The sequence below is a fragment of the Lampetra fluviatilis genome, chromosome 23, assembly GCF_964198595.1.
Source record: "Lampetra fluviatilis chromosome 23, kcLamFluv1.1, whole genome shotgun sequence".
In the NCBI taxonomy this organism is placed as follows: domain Eukaryota; kingdom Metazoa; phylum Chordata; class Hyperoartia; order Petromyzontiformes; family Petromyzontidae; genus Lampetra; species Lampetra fluviatilis.
The window spans coordinates 10,208,708-10,226,380 of NC_136297.1; the positions used below are offsets into that span (position 1 = coordinate 10,208,708).

General features: G+C 44.1%; 1 protein-coding gene across 3 annotated transcripts; it reads left to right on the forward strand.

Moving 5' to 3' along the window:
- The first annotated feature begins 1,179 nt into the window (after positions 1 to 1,179).
- Positions 1,180 to 17,364, forward strand: SHMT1 (serine hydroxymethyltransferase 1). Of its 3 annotated transcripts, none has more exons than XM_078867431.1 (13): positions 1,180 to 1,347; positions 3,092 to 3,206; positions 5,265 to 5,430; positions 7,030 to 7,175; positions 7,535 to 7,650; positions 8,082 to 8,242; positions 9,054 to 9,135; positions 10,059 to 10,271; positions 13,347 to 13,463; positions 14,293 to 14,415; positions 14,559 to 14,675; positions 15,397 to 15,507; positions 16,052 to 17,364. In XM_078867431.1, exons 3-13 carry the CDS (start codon positions 5,308 to 5,310, stop codon positions 16,222 to 16,224), a joined length of 1,482 nt encoding a protein of 493 aa, XP_078723557.1. In that variant the 5' UTR covers positions 1,180 to 1,347; positions 3,092 to 3,206; positions 5,265 to 5,307; the 3' UTR covers positions 16,225 to 17,364. The 3 variants fall into 3 exon arrangements, with proteins under 3 accessions (XP_078723557.1, XP_078723558.1, XP_078723559.1); XM_078867432.1 differs by having other exon boundaries at positions 3,092 to 3,127; XM_078867433.1 differs by lacking the exon at positions 3,092 to 3,206.
- The last annotated feature ends 309 nt before the right edge of the window (positions 17,365 to 17,673 follow it).

The following is a 17,673-nucleotide window of genomic DNA, read 5'->3' on the forward strand; positions in this document are numbered from 1 at the left end:
ACAGAAAATCCAATTAAAGACAGCAAAATATTGCAGAAAAAACACCGTACAGCAACACTGTGTGCAAAAATCCCAGTGGGATGCAAGTCAAACAACCAACAACAACCACAAGACAACTTAGATTAAGGCCATCAGTCTAACTCTGTACTACAACAAACAAACATGGCTAAACCAATACACTTTTCGAAATCACCAAAATAAAGCCATGAAAGCAATGAAACAGTGATCATAGGAACTGTCACGGACACAAAAAAATGTGTCTATTTGTGTTTCTACCTTGTGACGGGACTTTGTAGGATAAACGTTGAGATTTATAAGGTGCACGGGGTGACCAATAAGGTCTGAATTGGTCTGTAATAAGGTAGGGCACTGATAAGGGGTTGACAGGTATGAAGATTATAATTGTTTTTTTACCCTTCTATCTGGCAATAAAACTGACACCTTTTTTTTACAAGGAGTCATGTTTGCATACACCACAATACCTGCAGTCATAATGCAAACAAAAAACAACGCTGATAATGTATGTGCACTGTCCTTGAAGTTGATTGGTCCACACCCGAGACAGATTTCCTTAGAGCCTAGTCTCACATGGGTTAGACCAGATGACACCAAAAGGCGCACAACTCAAATATAATAATTGTTTTTTACCCTTCTATCTGGCAACAAAACTGACACCTCTTTGAGTTGTGTGCCTTTTGGCGTCATCTGGTCGAAGTGCACTTAGCTTGGCACGAGAGGCCACTGAGCGGATTGCGATATTTTTTTAACACCCTGGGGCACACCAAGTTCCGGGGGTCCGTCTACCTCTCCGGACAAAGAGAGCCGAGCCCCCCCTCCCTGCCTCTCCCCCCTCACTGCCTGCGCCCCCCCAACCTGTCCCCACTGCCTCCCCCCACTCTCCCTGCTTCTCCCCTCTCCTTCCCTGCCCTCTCTGCCCCTACCTCTCTCTGATTGGCTGAGAGCCGTGGCTGCTGCTGCGGCGGCGCGCGCCGATTGGCTTAGCGCGCGCCGATTGGCTTAGCGCGCGCCGATTGGCTTAGCGCGCGCCGATTGGCTTAGCGCGCGCCGATTGGCTTAGCGCGCGCCGATTGGCTTAGCGCGCGCCGATTGGCTTAGCGCGCGCCGATTGGCTTAGCGCGCGCCGATTGGTTGAGCGCGCGCCGATTGGCTGAGCACGCTCTTAAAAGGCGGCGCGCGTTCACTTCCCGGCGTCTCACCGCTCGCTGGCATCGCTGTGTTAAGTTCCTCGGTTTCCCGCGCTTTTATCTCGGGGTGCCCCCCCCCCCGCCACATGTCCCTAGTGCTCTGAGCCGTAGCTGCCGCCGCCGCCGCCGCGAGAACCCTGAGGTAAAAACACAAATATTGGCGCTTTTGTTTTAAAAGAAAAAGTAAAATACGTGAACAGTTTAAGAATGTGATTACTACGAACACAACGGCCAAATGTATAACTTGTATTCGGTGTAAAGTTCAAAGACTTTTAGTGTCGGTTCAAAAATGCCTGGCGGTCAAACGTGGTCGTGCGTACGAGTCGTAGTTTGTGTATTGGGCGCCGATTTTATCTTTGTAACAGTCGCTACACTAAGCGCTTTAATACTAACAGTGTAAGTGTCACTTAACAAATCTGCATTAACAACATTGGACGCTCGCAACCCCGAAGAGCTGTCCGCGGTTCTTGGGTTTCGATGCCCGCTCTGAGCAATAGCGAGACCCCAAAGCGCCGAGCGGACGGCAACAAACAGCACGTTTAAAAGTCTCGTGTGTGGATCAATCAATTTCAAGGACAGTGCAAACATCATCAGAGTTTCGATTTAAAGCTTTCGTGACTGCAGGGATTCATCTTCTCTGATAATCTTCTTGGTTGTTTCGGTAAAGTCACGTAGAAGGGAAGTAATAAAATAATAAAAATAAAACATAATAAAATAATTATTATGTTTTATTTAAATAATTATTATGTTTTCTTTTTTATTACTTCCCTTCCACGTCACTTTACCGAAACAACAAAGAAGATTATCAGAGTTATGTTTTTTGTTTGCATTCCGACCGCAGGTATTGTGGTCAATGCAAACATGACTCCTTGTAAAAAAAAGTGTCAGTTTTGTTGGCAGATAAAAGTGTAAAAACACAATTATCATATTTTGCTACTGGCAAAGGAGGTTCCAATGGTGTAAATGCTTTCCCCGAGCTCTCATACTCTGATGGTGCATTGTCTTTGAGTTGTGTACCTTTTGGTGTCATCTGGTCCAACACCATGTGAGACTAGGCTCTAAGAAAAGCTGTTTCGGGTGTGGACCAATGAACTTAAAGGACAGTGCAAACATCATCAGAGTTTAGTTTTTTTGCATTCCGACCGCAGGTATTGTGGTCTATGCAAACATGACTCCTTGTAAAAAAAGGTGTCAGTTTTGTTGCCAGATAAAAGGGTAAAAAAACAATTATCATATTTTGCTACTGGCAAAGGAGGTTCCAATGGTGTAAATGCTTTTTAAAGTTGTTACTTGTTTTGGTGTTGTTTAAATGAGCGTAAATTCAGAATTGTAATATTGATGTAAACTTGAGAAATCCGATTGAGCTATGAAGCTGCTTTGTGCTCATGTGTCCGGTAGGGGCGGGTAAGAAAGTTACTACAATAACAACAAACTACAAAAAAAACCCCGATAGGAGTGCAAAAGGATAGGAAAGGTAATCAAATCACTAAAAATACATAAAATAAAGTACATCAGTTCAAATTGCGTTAATGCACCAATTTCCCAAGCTTGTGCCAGGCAGCAAAACAACAGCGAATTCCTTTCATGAATTGAGCAAAGAGTTATTATAATTATATTAACTTCGGTAGCGAGACGTTTGCTAGGGAATTAATAAAGTGGAGCATTCGGCGAATGAATAGAAAGAGAAGCTAGGATCGATACCGTCCCTTAGAGAGGTTTGCCCCTCGCTTTATGTGGTTGTTGCGTTCCAACTACGCACACGCACCGAATGGGCATAAAACGAAGTGAATCCTTTAATGTGCCCGGGAATAAATATTTGTTTTAAGACGCTTTGACATGAATTGGTCTTAAATTCTGGTACCATACCGTGTGATGTGTATCCACAGAACTTTGGAAGCCAACCCGTCGACCACAATCGCCAGGTGTCGGTCACATTATGCTGACGATGTTGTGACTGTGAAGAAAATACACTGACCCCCAGGAGGTTCATAATAGGCCGATGTACGTGTTGGTATATGTTATTATACTCTGGTTCTTTCGGTAAAGTCTATCTACGTGGCTTTACCGAAAGAACCAGAGCGTATGAATTCCTGCAGTCACGAAAGCTTCAAATCAAGATATTAGTATTTTTTTGTCATTGTTATTACTTGGTTCATGACTGCATGATAATATGAATCTTAAAATTTAGATTTAAAGCTTTCGTGACTGCCGGGATTCATATTCTTGGTTCTTTCGGTAAAGTCACGTAGAAGAGAAGGGAAATAATAAAAAAATAAAAATATAAAACAATAACATTCTCGCGACGTTTCTACTGCAACACAAGCAATCATCATCAGGTGTGAAATCCCTTCTACGTGACTTTACCGAAAGAACCAAGAATATAATATGAATCTTGTTAATCTGCAGCAGAGACCACGCGGTTTCTTACTCTGCGTCTGCAGGGACAGGAGTAGCCAAAGCACCCTTTTATTTATAGAACTGTTACACTTCTCTTAAAAACCCATATGCCTTGCTATTGGCAATCTTGGTCACGGGGTCTTTCACGTGAACTCCGCAGCAGAGACAGCATGCCCTCTGGTCCAGAAATAACGTTGGAGCTTTGATGGAAAGCGAATCGCTAACCCAGTACACCACTAACCCCAAATGAATAAACAGCACTTGGTTTCATAATCACCATCGCCGAGGCCAATCCACTTCAGAATGACGGCTACTCTGCACGATCCATCTCATTTCTACACGAGCTGATCTCGTCGCTGATGTCTCCTCTGGGGTGTATTTTCTCCTTTGGTTGCCAATGTTATCCGTTTGGCAACAGTACGGTGATTTTTATATAGACACATTCGAGTCGTAATAATCACTGCTGTTGTCTGATATAAAAAAAAAAGCTTTAGTAGCCCCAGGCTGAAGTGTAAATGGGTCTCTAGGCATGGCATAGCCATTTTTTGAATTGTAGTCACATGAGCTTGCATGCCCATACAGAAGATTTTAACCGTGCAGCCTCAGCTACCCCGATTATTAGTTTATTTTTTTCAGCCTTATGTGTTTTAATTCAGTTAGGCCAGGGGTCGGCAACCAAAATAACAAGAAGAGCCATTTCTTTCCAATTCGGTACAAAATTCAGTATTTCAAGAGCCGCAATGCATCTATGTACATATACTGTACATACGTATATATCGTCAAGAAGCAGCCCGTAAAGAGCCGCATGCGGCTCCGGAGCCGTAGGTTGCCGACCCCTGAGTTAGGCGGTCTGTCAGTGTATTCTTAGACTGTCAAAAGATTTAACAAAATAATTATGCACGAACACGTATAATGGGTTGTTAATGGTTAACTAAATAACTTCATCGGTCTGTCATGTTGACAATCAGAACTAATACAGATTCGCTCAAAATCAATTTGAAATTGTACACATTGCATATGGTGTTTCATTCTGCTTTCTTAACATTTTAGCGTTAGATTTTAGTTTTTCTTGCACAAGTGGAAAGTTCATAATAAAATACATTTCTCCTAATATATATATTTTTACACATTTGTCAATAACACTGGCCTTAAAATAAAATATATGGCCCTTATTAGCATGTTCATGGAAGAAGGGTCATTGACCAAATGTCACCTAATATATATAATGTACTGTATATGTTTTCCCTGTAAGGCAGTGTTACTGATGAATGTATTTAAACGTTTTTTTTTTGTTAATTGTGCTTGTGCACCATTGCCAAAGCAGCATCGCCAAATCATCTGATACGATCTAGACTTTATATTCCCTATGCTGCTCATAAAACATTTAAACAGCAAGCTTATGGGTTCACAGGGCCAAAGTTGGCGTATAGTGTCCATGCTGCCAATAATTTGCTAAACAGCTTTCGCTCTGCACTGTTTCCTCTGTGTACTGGTTGCTTGCCGTGTATGTCTGCTGTCTTGTATATTGTGTATAGTTATGTTTCTGCTGTGTACTGTGCGTCTGCTGTGTGTGTTTGAGTGTATCCTGTATGTCTGATTCATGATTACTCTGTGATCTCTGCAATGTGTGTTCTGTGTGCCTGGGTCATTGTTTTTTCACAGAGACTGCCTTTAGTTCTTTTTGGTTGAGTCACCCAAGTTATTCATGGAGTCACACTCTGTATCCTGGAATGGGGATGTGGCCAGTGGCGTGAAGAATGGCGATGCCGAGCTCTGGGCCTCTCATAACTCCATGATGCTGGAGCCCCTGAGCAGCAATGATACCGAGGCGGGTCACCCACATTTCACCACGCTTGCCCACAGTCAATCGTGCTCTCCCACAATCACACTTGCCCAGAGTTGATCAGTCACCCACAGTTGTACACTCTTGCCTACTGGCAACTACACTCACTGACTGTCAAACACACTAATTCACAGACAACCAAGTAGATTGCATATTTGCCCATACTGCCAAAGAATCCCCAGACGCTCGCACTCATCCACGGTCACCTACATTCACCCGTTCACTGATTGGATAACGATTTCATCATTACCACACTGAGCCAGCAAATCACATTCACCCAGTTATTCTGCCAAACACCTCTGCAGTTGCCCACGTTCTTCTGAAGTTGATCACATTCAATCACTTTGGACTACACCCAACTGTGCATTTAGTCACGCTCACACTGACCTATGCATTTGCTCACAGTTGCCCACTTTCACCCATACACTTGTCTCACTAACTTGTTTGCACTTTTGCTGTCTGGTACCCCAAGCCGTGCCACTTACTTAATCAGAGCATTTACTTTGCCTATCTGCATATGTTTTTAGTTTGCTGTTATATGTTGGCACCATTTACTTTAGGATAGTGGGAGGTGGGTATCTGACCTGATTAAAGTGACCAAAGTCTGCTGATCCACAGTGGAACAGACATAAACACGTGGTTGTATTTGTCTAGCTTACCTTGGGTGAGGAGGGGGGTTGCATGTGGAGAGGAGTTAAAGGTCGCAATGTGCTGAGGGTGGGGATCTGTGCCTGCACTGCCATTGGCTCTTGGCTCCAGTCATCCCATTTATCGGTCACTTTTATCAGATACCCGCCAGTCAGGTCCACTGCTGTGAGGCATATTTGGTTTTGCACATTAATGTGCAAATATTATGTTCACAAAAACAAGATCAATGAGATTATGAACTGCTGCGTAAGTTGAAATTTCATCCCACCATCTTTACACTCTGTTATGAGAGGAGTTTGTGGCCACTTGTTGAATGGAAGCCCCTGGGTAAATGTATATGAATGGCAGTTGTGTCAAGTATAGTGTAAAAGATGTGTCTATGGTATATATGGTATATTCAGATGTTTCTGTATATATTATTTGTGGGAAGTAGTAGCGTTGCGGTTAGCACAATCCGCTCTGTACCCAGTGTCCCAGGTTTGATACCCGGCCACACCTCAGTGGTGATGATCCAAACTTGTCCTGGGCTTCCGCTTGGTCGGCTCGGCCTTAAATGAGTACCTGTTGCGGTGTGTAAATATTAGCGGTGGAGAGACTAAGGCGGCCGAGCGTCGTGCAAACCACACCACTCCCTTGTGCGCCGTCCTAACCTTCATAGGTGAAAACTAACAGCACTAACCCCAACATTCTTTACAGCTGTAGGGGGGGATCTTTGTGTGTGTGTGTGTGTATATAGTGTATTTAGCGTATATGTATATGCATGTGTGTATATATATGTGGCAGTCATGTCCATTAGTCCGTTGATTACCTGAAACACGTGCATTAGAAGCACTGTGGAGTAGTTTCTGATGAAAGCAATAGTATAAATGCTATCTAGTATTATTATTATTATCTGACCATGTGTCCGCTGCTTCCCCTGGTCCTCGGGTTGTGCAGGTGTTTGACATCATCGTGCAGGAGAAGCGGCGCCAGCGGCGCGGCCTGGAGCTCATCGCCTCGGAGAACTTTGCGAGTTGCGCCGTACTGGAGGCGCTGGGTTCCTGCATGAACAACAAGTACTCGGAGGGCTACCCGGGCTTGAGGTGCGTGCACAGCTCTGTGTACACACACGAGCACTCTGTTTTTTTTATTTATAAAAAAATGTGATACTGTATTTGCAGGACAATTATCAAAAGCTCAACACATCCGTCAATATCACTGCCTTAATGGGAACCAAAAGAACATAACAGCCCACATTATAATCCGGTGAACTATGACCTGTGAAGGGAGGCCGTTGTTTGTTCACAACATGGGTTCTTAATTTGTAACGAGGAGATGGCACCCAACAAAGGTTTTTACACACAATTGTTCATGAGCCTAATTGCTGTACTGCTATCTCCTTACCACCCCGGTGTGTGGTAAATGATTGATACATTCTTTTTTTACTGTTTCTTGACCGCAGGTATTACGGCGGCAACGAATATGTGGACATGCTGGAGCGGCTGTGTCAGAAGCGAGCGCTGCAGCTGTATGGCCTCGACCCCCAGGCCTGGGGCATCAATGTGCAACCCTACTCAGGTGGGCACCGTCACTCTCGTACTCACCGCTCGAGCGCTATCGCTTGCAACGCCTCTCGAGCCCGCACAGCGCTCACGAGCACTTGACATTGACCTAATGGTTAAATAACTAGAATACAAATTTTATGTACACGAGAAAGGCCTCGCTGATGGTCCCTGAGCCCAGACAATTTCAGTCGTCAGTACGAGCTGAGGTGGCCTCACTATTTTTGTTACAATTGTCTTACTGTGGCCAATAAAGATGAGTTGTGTGATAATTATTTTAAATAAATTGTTTGGGAAATATTTACGTATTATTAGCCATATTGAAAAACTATTAGCCAGATATGGAAACGAGTATCATTTAATATCTGCTACCTCGAGTGGTACCGAATTCTGCTCTGACCCATGGACTGAGAAGCTGGGGACTGTGCTTGCGCCTTGTGGGCGCAGGCTCCCCAGCAAACTTCGCGGTGTACACGGCGCTCGTGGAGCCGCACGGCCGCATCATGGGGCTGGACCTGCCGGATGGTGGCCACCTCACGCACGGCTTCATGACTGACAAGAAGAAGATCTCGGCAACCTCCATCTTCTTTGAGTCCATGCCATACAAGGTGCTGGCTAAATTTCGATTTAAAGCTTTCGTGACTGCAGGGATTCATCTTCTTGGTTCTTTCGGTAAAGTCACGTAGAATGGAAATAATAAAATAATAACAATAAAACATAATAAAATACAATTCTCACGACGTTTCGGCCACAATGCAAGCAGCCGTCCTCAGGTGAAGAAGAGGGCTGTCGGAAAGACAGCGTCTGAATGAACACCACCAAGCTTGGCAGCGTATATTTAAGCTGGGTTTTATTATTTCCCTTCTACGTGACTTTACCGAAAGAACCAAGAATATGAATCCCTGCAGTCACGAAAGCTTTAAATCGAGATTATCTTAGTCTGCTTGACAAAATAGCGTTGTGGATATAACAATACAAATTAAGTCTGTCTATAAAACACAGTATACATACGATAAGCTTTCTGCAAATGGTGTTTACGGGTAGCATTTGGCACCCTAGGTGGTTCCGACCAATCCTTTTGGCTCAAAGGCTGCCTTTAAGACAGACTATTTTTTGGCCCTTGCACTCACAGATGTGGATAATTCAGTTTGGAAAGTTTGGTACAAAGTAATCGCTGATAGTCCTTATTAACTCATTGCTAATGACCGTTTTCACGAGCGGCCATGATTGTGAAGATGATGATCGTGATGACAAAGATGATTATAAGACGGATTTGCGAATGATGAAGGTGGTTAACAGCGCCGTTGGTGGTGATGACGATGGATGATGATGATGAGGATTTGGCAAGTCATGACGATTGGATGATTATGGTTGGATGATGATGGTGATGGTGACAATGATGAACCGCGTGGGCGTTAGGTGGACCCGGTCACGGGGCTCATCAACTACGATCGCCTGCAGGAGAACGCCCGACTCTTCCACCCAAAACTCATCATAGCCGGTGAGCGTAATCCCTTCGGTTTCACGAACCGTTTGCCGTGAATGAGCGTTTGTTTAGTTTTGTTGTCCTTGTTTAACTGTAAAAATATGGTTAATCAGAGGGACCATTCCCCAAAACATGAGCTCATATTTTATTTTTACTTGTATAAGGCATTGTTAATAAGAAGGTGAACCGTTTTTATTTGTAATGTAACATCCTGCTGGATGGTGAAAAACTTGGTGTATTCAGCTCGCAATTGCAAGTGGATCAAATACCAGTCTAGGAGGTCACCTCAGTCATTCACCTGACCACAGTTGAACAAAGACTGGATTATACTCTTTGGGTTTTTCGGTAAAGCCATGTAGATAGAAAAAAAATAAAGACAATATCACGACGTTTCGATGGCAACACAAGCAATCGTCATCAGGTGAAAAACACAGCAGGAGAACTGCTGCAGTTCTGCTGTATTTTTTTGTTACGATAGAAACGTCGTGATATTTTTTATTATTTCTATCTACGTGGCTTTACCAAAAGACCCAAAGAGTATGAATTCCTGCAGTCACGAAAGCTTTAAGTCAAGAAAGACTAGATTGTAAATAAATAACTAGCATAGAATTGGTTATCTTGTGGATTCACTGGCCTTCTTCATTGGAGTGTGGAATTTGTACCCCCGGCTCAGGGTTGTAAACAGAAGATTTAATCCCTATGCCCTTGATTGGGAAACCATTTTAACCTTGACAATTGAAAGTCTTGTTCAAGGTAGGCCTGCGGTACAAATACAATGCAATATACATGTTAAAAAGGGTAAAAATATTGAGAAAAACAAAGACTGGAATATATAAGAAACAAATAGTAACGGTTTACAACTTGCCAAAATATATTTCTAAAAACAACCTTTTAAATTTGAAGCCTGGTGCATTGTAAAACTGAACACGTGAATGCAGGCATCAGCTGCTACTCGCGCAACCTGGACTACTCGCGCATGCGCTCAATCGCGGATGAGAATGGCGCCATCCTCATGGCGGACATGGCGCACATCAGTGGGCTGGTGGCCGCCGGCGTGGTGCCCTCGCCTTTTCCGCACTGCCACGTCGTCACCACCACCACCCACAAGACGCTGCGCGGGTGCCGCGCCGGCCTCATCTTCTACCGCAAGGGTGGGTGTCCGTGCGTTCGTTCGTGCGTCTGTGTAAGAAGCGCGTCGTGTGGTGGTGTTTTGTTTCTGGTGGTTTTGTTATCGTCTTCGTATCCATAGTAAAATTTTGATACTGCTTCTTATCGGTATGCAACGATTCGCTCCCCTTCTCACTCCCTGCCGCGTGATAATATTAATTGTTACAAATAAAGGTTAGGATTAGAGTAAAAAATATATTAAATTTTTACATTTGTGCTGGATGGAGTCTAGTGGTTGTTGGGATCACATAAACCAATTGCATGCAACATACAAATTAAAAATGAATTGCATGCACAATTTATTTTTGTGAGCACAAGCATTTTCATCAATGCACTGTTAAATGCTGAGTACCTTACCCATTATTATCGCCACTAATCCCCTGGCAATTTACAATCTCACAGGAAGGCACAAACCTAAGAGACAGGGAGTTCGTGTGTTTTAGATTAGTGCATAGGCTGTATATCCAGAGCTGTCCAACACGAGTTGGTGGCTTTCTTAACAAGTTAAAAGTCTTAAAAAACCCCCCTGTCAAGTGCTTGGACATACAGAAGTGTTCTGGTGGCCAGACGTCTTGGGAAAAAGTGGGAGTTTCCCACACTTTATTTTAACACACAACACTTGCTCATGGACCAACAACTGTAATTACCCATTTATATTGCTGTGTGGAAAGAGGGTGTGAGGCGTTAGGTTTTTATAAACTTGGGCATTTACTTGGTTCTTTCGGAATAGTCACGTAGAATGGAAATAATAAAATAATAAAAATATTACATAATAAAATAATTCTCACGACGTTTCGGCCACAACGCAAGCAGCTTGCGTTGTGGCCAAGCAGCTTGCGTTGTGGCCGAGAGAGAATTATTTTATTATGTTTTATTTTTATTATTTTATTATTTCCATTCTACGTGACTTTACCGAAAGAACCAAGAAGATTAATCCCTGCAGTCACGAAAGCTTTAAATCGAAATTTAACTTGGGCATTGTTTCAACTGCTGCGTAAGGGGGATCAAACCGGTGACACTCTGGTTTGTAAAGTCTAATATTCATATTCTCAGGTTTTTTCGGTAAAGTCACGTAGGTAAAAACATTAAAATTAATGAAAGTAAAATAAAACAAAACAAAATAAAATTCACGACGTTTCGGAGGCAACACAAGTCTCCGTCATCAGGTGGGACCGTCACAGCCGAATTAGCTGCATCAAGTGAAGCAATGATTCAAGATGTAATCCCTTATAAGCAAGTTGAAGGGAGGTGGAGAGGGGGGGGGGAGAGCTTATCAGGCTGTGGTAGCCAATGAATGGAAACGTATCGGGAGGGAGGAGGAGCGGTGATCAAAGACTGCACGCAGTGCTCAACACAATGAATGGAGACGTGTCGGGACGGAGGGCGAGCGGCGATCAAAGACTGCACGCAGTGCTCAACACAATGAATGGAGACGCGCCGGGACGGAGGGCGAGCGGTGATCAAAGACATCACGTAGTGCTCAACACAATGAATGGAAACGTGGCGAGCGGTGATCAAAGAACAATGAAGAGATTACTGTTAAACACTGTGGATGTTAACACTCGGTGAAGTAAATTAAAATAGTGCCTGTCAGATAAGATGGTCCAAAAAGTGTAATTAAGTCTTTTTTGCGTGGTTAATAACATCTTTCCAGTGATTACTGAGTTTGTACCCATCATCACGGTTGAAATTATGTCTGTGTTTGTATATTTGTATGGCTTCGTGTACAAACCTTTGATGGTAGCCCGGAGGTTTGCAGAGAACCTTGGTCTCGGAAAAGACAATTTCATGAGAGCCCGCCGAGTTGTAGCAATGATCGGCAACGGCCGAAGAATCAGTTCTGCCGTGTTTCAGATCTGACTTGTGCTCGCGGACACGATCAGCAACATGACGTTTTGTTTCTCCAATGTAGCAATCACCACAAATGCAACTCAATTTGTAGACTCCAGGATACTGTAAGTCAGGAACGACATCCTTCACAGATGGAATCAGATCACGGATTTTATGCACTGATTCAGTACAGTGCATAAAATCCGTGATCTGATTCCATCTGTGAAGGATGTCGTTCCTGACTTACAGTATCCTGGAGTCTACAAATTGAGTTGCATTTGTGGTGATTGCTACATTGGAGAAACAAAACGTCATGTTGCTGATCGTGTCCGCGAGCACAAGTCAGATCTGAAACACGGCAGAACTGATTCTTCGGCCGTTGCCGATCATTGCTACAACTCGGCGGGCTCTCATGAAATTGTCTTTTCCGAGACCAAGGTTCTCTGCAAACCTCCGGGCTACCATCAAAGGTTTGTACACGAAGCCATACAAATATACAAACACAGACATAATTTCAACCGTGATGATGGGTACAAACTCAGTAATCACTGGAAAGATGTTATTAACCACGCAAAAAAGACTTAATTACACTTTTTGGACCATCTTATCTGACAGGCACTATTTTAATTTACTTCACCGAGTGTTAACATCCACAGTGTTTAACAGTAATCTCTTCATTGTTCTTTGATCACCGCTCGCCACGTTTCCATTCATTGTGTTGAGCACTACGTGATGTCTTTGATCACCGCTCGCCCTCCGTCCCGGCGCGTCTCCATTCATTGTGTTGAGCACTGCGTGCAGTCTTTGATCGCCGCTCGCCCTCCGTCCCGACACGTCTCCATTCATTGTGTTGAGCACTGCGTGCAGTCTTTGATCACCGCTCCTCCTCCCTCCCGATACGTTTCCATTCATTGGCTACCACAGCCTGATAAGCTCTCCCCCCCCCCTCTCCACCTCCCTTCAACTTGCTTATAAGGGATTACATCTTGAATCATTGCTTCACTTGATGCAGCTAATTCGGCTGTGACGGTCCCACCTGATGACGGAGACTTGTGTTGCCTCCGAAACGTCGTGAATTTTATTTTGTTTTGTTTTATTTTACTTTCATTAATTTTAATGTTTTTACCTACGTGACTTTACCGAAAAAACCTGAGAATATGAATCATTGCAGTCACGAAAGCTTCAAATCTAGAATCTAATATTCATGCCGTTTTTTTTTTCCTGTGCAGGTGTGCGCAGTGTGGATGCCAAGACCGGCAAGGAAACCATGTACAATCTGGAGAGCCTCATCAACCAGGCGGTGTTCCCGGGACTGCAGGGCGGCCCCCACAATCACGCCATCGCCGGTCAGTACCCTGCCATTGGCCTCCGTCTCGGAGATGTAAATTGTCAAATAGTCTGTAAATCTTGTGGTGCCGTTAGAAGCTATATTGGTGTGACTCTTGTAGAATTTCCAGTAGTGTTGGTTCGTGCAGTATTGGCGGTGGAATTACTCTATAAACGGTGTAATGTGAATCCAGTAGAGTGAGTGAATCAATATCATCTGCAGTGGTAGTAATCTATACCTCTGCCTATGACCAAATCACGAAAACAAACCCGAAAACTAAGTTTTCCATAATACATTCCAGATCTCAGATTTCAGATGCTAATCAGGTGCATGGACCTGAGTAACCACCAGAGTTTTCTAGGTGATTTTAGACATGGGGGGGCTGGGTGGTGTGGCCCATGTATAAATTGAATTTCTTGAAGTACTCTGATTTCTTCCCACGTGCCAAATGCTTATTTAATAATATTGGCCAAATATCCTATTGCAAAACCTTCCATGAGAAGCAAGCATTGACATTCATTGAAACTTAACTGGGTAAATAATTGGCATAATATATACAATGGTGAAAATGTACAGAATTTATATTTGTATCGAAAAAAAAGTTTACACTTGCGTAAAAAAAAAAGTGACGTTTGTCTGCTCACATATGCTTATTGTTGAATCGGAAATAATCATACACATGATGTAATGCACATCACAAGTGTACAATTGCTTTTAACTGGTGAATTGTTACATCTCAACCACAGAGCATTGTCACCTGTGTGCCAATTGACATTGAGAAATGTCACAAGGTGTGTGTGTATCAAGCTGTGCAACGCGTTTCCTTTTCCCGACCTCTCTGACCTCAGGTGTAGCCGTTGCGCTGAAGCAAGCCATGACGCCGGAGTTCAAAATGTACCAGCAGCAGGTGGTCAAGAACTGCCAGTCGTTGGCAGCTCGCCTCGGCCACCACGGCTACAATATCGTCACGGGTGAGCGCCTGCACCTTGGCTGTCCCTTCTCCCCTTCCCCTCCATTACCATCGCTGTCGTGCGTGCTGTTGCTGGGGCGGAGAGCCCCCTCTCCCATTCGTTGTTGACCGTTTGCCGCCGTGAATGGGTGCTGTTGCAACCAGGCGGCTCTGACAACCACCTGCTCCTGGTGGACCTGCGCACAGTGGACACCGATGGTTCGCGTGCCGAGAAGGTCCTGGAGGTGGTATCGATTGCCTGCAACAAGAACACCTGCCCCGGTGAGAGCCCCCCCTCCCCTCTGCCGTGGCGGCCCGTAGAGTTTTTTTTCCCTTCATATATTCTGATTTGAGGGGACTTGGCCAACACCCTTGAGTCGAAAATGAAGGCGAATGAATGAGATGCACAAGACTCATTGTCCACCCTCATTACGTGCATTTTTGAGATTGCACAAAACTTTGCATGTGCTGTAATGGTGGATTGTGGGTAATACATTTTAAAAAGGAAGCTTGTAAACCCATTTCCATCACCCTTATGGGACTTATGGATCATTGGTTTCGAGCAGCATTTGTTCAGGCAGGAAAATCCTGAACCAGTTTCAACTTTGAGAGTTTGAGCAGCCTAATGAGGTGATTCTTTAACGATTCGCATTCGGCATGGCCGATAGCTGATGCAAATTTCACCTTTTAACGGTGTACTGCACTCATAAACGTCTCAAAGATAGTTTTTATTCATTTTTAACCAATGGTTAACCGGTTGAGACAGCTCCAACACATTCAAAATGGACCCCAAGTGTGAATAAAAAGGCCGACTGAATTGATTTCAGAAGTGGTATTGTAGTGTCATCTTTCGGGACACTTCTGACACTGATGTTGCACTGTTTGCTGGAACAGTTTTGAATTGAAATGTTTTTATCAAACGACATGACAGTAATATACATTTATATAAAAACGACTTCATATTAAATGACACATTTTCTGATGGCTGCGTTTGCATTGCCAGGCGATAAGAGTGCACTGCGTCCGAGTGGTCTGCGCTTGGGCTCACCGGCGCTCACATCGCGGGGACTCATGGAGCAGGACTTTAAAGTCATTGCTGACTTCATTCACCGAGGTACGGTTCAATAAATATTCACAGGCTTGATTTGAAGCTTTCGTGACTGCAGGAATCCATACTCTGTGGTTCTTTCGGTAAAGTCACGTAGATATAAATAAATAATAACGACGTTTCGGTCGCAACACAAGCGTCCGTCATCAGGTGAGAAAATTATCTGCTGTTGTGGCTTTATAGAGGCAGGGGAAGGGGGGGGGGAGGAGGTTTGTCGACGTGACTTGACCGAAAGAACCAGAGAGTATTCATAGGCTTTCGTACATCAATGATCACAATCACAGTTGTCACTTTTCCAGCATCAATTCTTCGATATAGTTCACTTGTTCTTTACACCCTTGGAGTATAGAAACGAAAGGGTACTATTATCAGAATCTTTATTTATTCAGAAGGAATCCGATGAGCAATTAAGCTATTTTTGACGGATGTCATTTTTGGCTAGTCGGAACACCTCGCCCCAAACCTAACGCGAATCTACTGAATGCACACCGCCCTCACACTGGTGTTCTGACCCTGTGTACGTGTCTCCACCACGGACCCACCCCCGCAGGCATCCAGTTGACTCTGGAAGTGCAGGCAGCCGCAGGAGGCAAAGCGGCCACCATCAAGGAGTTCAAAGAGAAGTTGGCGGACACGGCCTTCGTCCCCAAGCTGACCGAGCTGCGTGACGCCGTCGAGGCGTTTGCTGAGAAGTTTCCGCTGCCCGGCATGCCTGTGCTGTGAGGCGAGCGCCGCCTTTGCCTCGCACACCTCCAACCCTTGACCCGGAGCTAACGCCACACCTACACTCAATCGCCTTTGCACGTGCTTCAGGGCCCGATGTGAGAAATTCGAATTAAATATTCTGCTATAGCGAGGGACACCTTTCTTGCACCAACAGCTTGCTTGAGTTGTAGCGATCAGGCTGGCTTAAAAAAAAAAACTCAGGTTGGCCTTTTATCCAGTCTCCAGACTAAAAAAAAATATCTGGCTTGATTGGCCATGCGATAACCACTTATACAGGGGGACGGGTGTGTTCTGCACTGTTGCCCAGCATGGATTAGGGACCTTGGAAGTAGTCCTCTTCCACAGGTCATTCTCCAATATGGGGGGTGCTGTTAATGTAGCAGTCTTATAAAGCTCCGAATGGAAACTGTTTCTTTACATAAATAGCACAATTATGAGAAAAAAAGTACTCTGAAGCCAAGCTGGTACATGCACTGTAAAAATAATTAGGTATATAGGATTTGACACTGATACATGTTATTATTCTCGAATGATCCAAGCTATAGTCATTAACAGTCTACAACAGTGGTTCGTGCATGGTGTGCAATGTTGTACTGTAAAAATCGGGCATAACTTACCAGTCCCTGTGGATATGAACACCCAGCTGACTTCGTTGGCTCCCGCTAATCACTGTGACCCACCCCAGCCATGAAATATGGTGCCTTGGCACATGCCAACCAATTTGTTGGTAACGTTTAAGCTGATTTATAATATATTACCTTTTAAATGTACTTTTGCAATTGTAATGGTTATTCATCCACTTTATTTCAAGAATTTTAAGAGGCAATTAATCGTAAAATGGAAGCTTTGTCCAGTGTGGCAGCGAGCCCATGGTCAATGAGAATAACTTTTGCGGACCACTGAACCACCCATGTCTTGGGGACCTGAAAACTGACACGTGGCTTTGCCAAATAAACAAGTGCCTTACAACACAGCCCTTTTTAAAGAAATCATTTATTCCCCTTCCTGTTACCAATGTAGATGTTTAAAGGATTAAAATGACGGTTTGTGCATAAGAAATCTAGTTAATCTGACAGTTAATTTTATGTAGCGTTCATGAATATTGTATCTCACAATCAAGACAAGCTGTGAAAGGCTGCCCGGGTGGTGTGCTGTTGCCAACAATTGCTCTGCAGTTCTCTACATTAAAGTATCGGCCAATTTAGTGTTTGTACATGTGGGAGGAAAGGATCTATTGTAAAATACCTATGCATCAGTCTGCACTTTTCTGTACTGCATTCTGCTGGGAAGCCAGGGTATTGCACCTCCCTGCCTATGGGAAGGGAGTCTTGCAACCTTTTTTCCTGTGCCATCCATCAACCCTCGCCTCCAATGCATCACCACCTCCTGGTGAGGGTGTGCTACTGGGGAGCGGTGAGTTTCCTGGGAAGGTGGCAGTGCTGGGTG

Coding starts and splice junctions, on each gene's coding strand:
- SHMT1 (XM_078867431.1), top strand. CDS start 5,308: ATGGAGTCACACTCTGTATCCTGGAATGGGGATGTGGCCAGTGGCGTG. Junction 5,431..7,029: donor TGAGCAGCAATGATACCGAG/GCGGGTCACCCA, acceptor CGGGTTGTGCAG/GTGTTTGACATCATCGTGCA. Junction 14,676..15,396: donor CAACAAGAACACCTGCCCCG/GTGAGAGCCCCC, acceptor TTGCATTGCCAG/GCGATAAGAGTGCACTGCGT.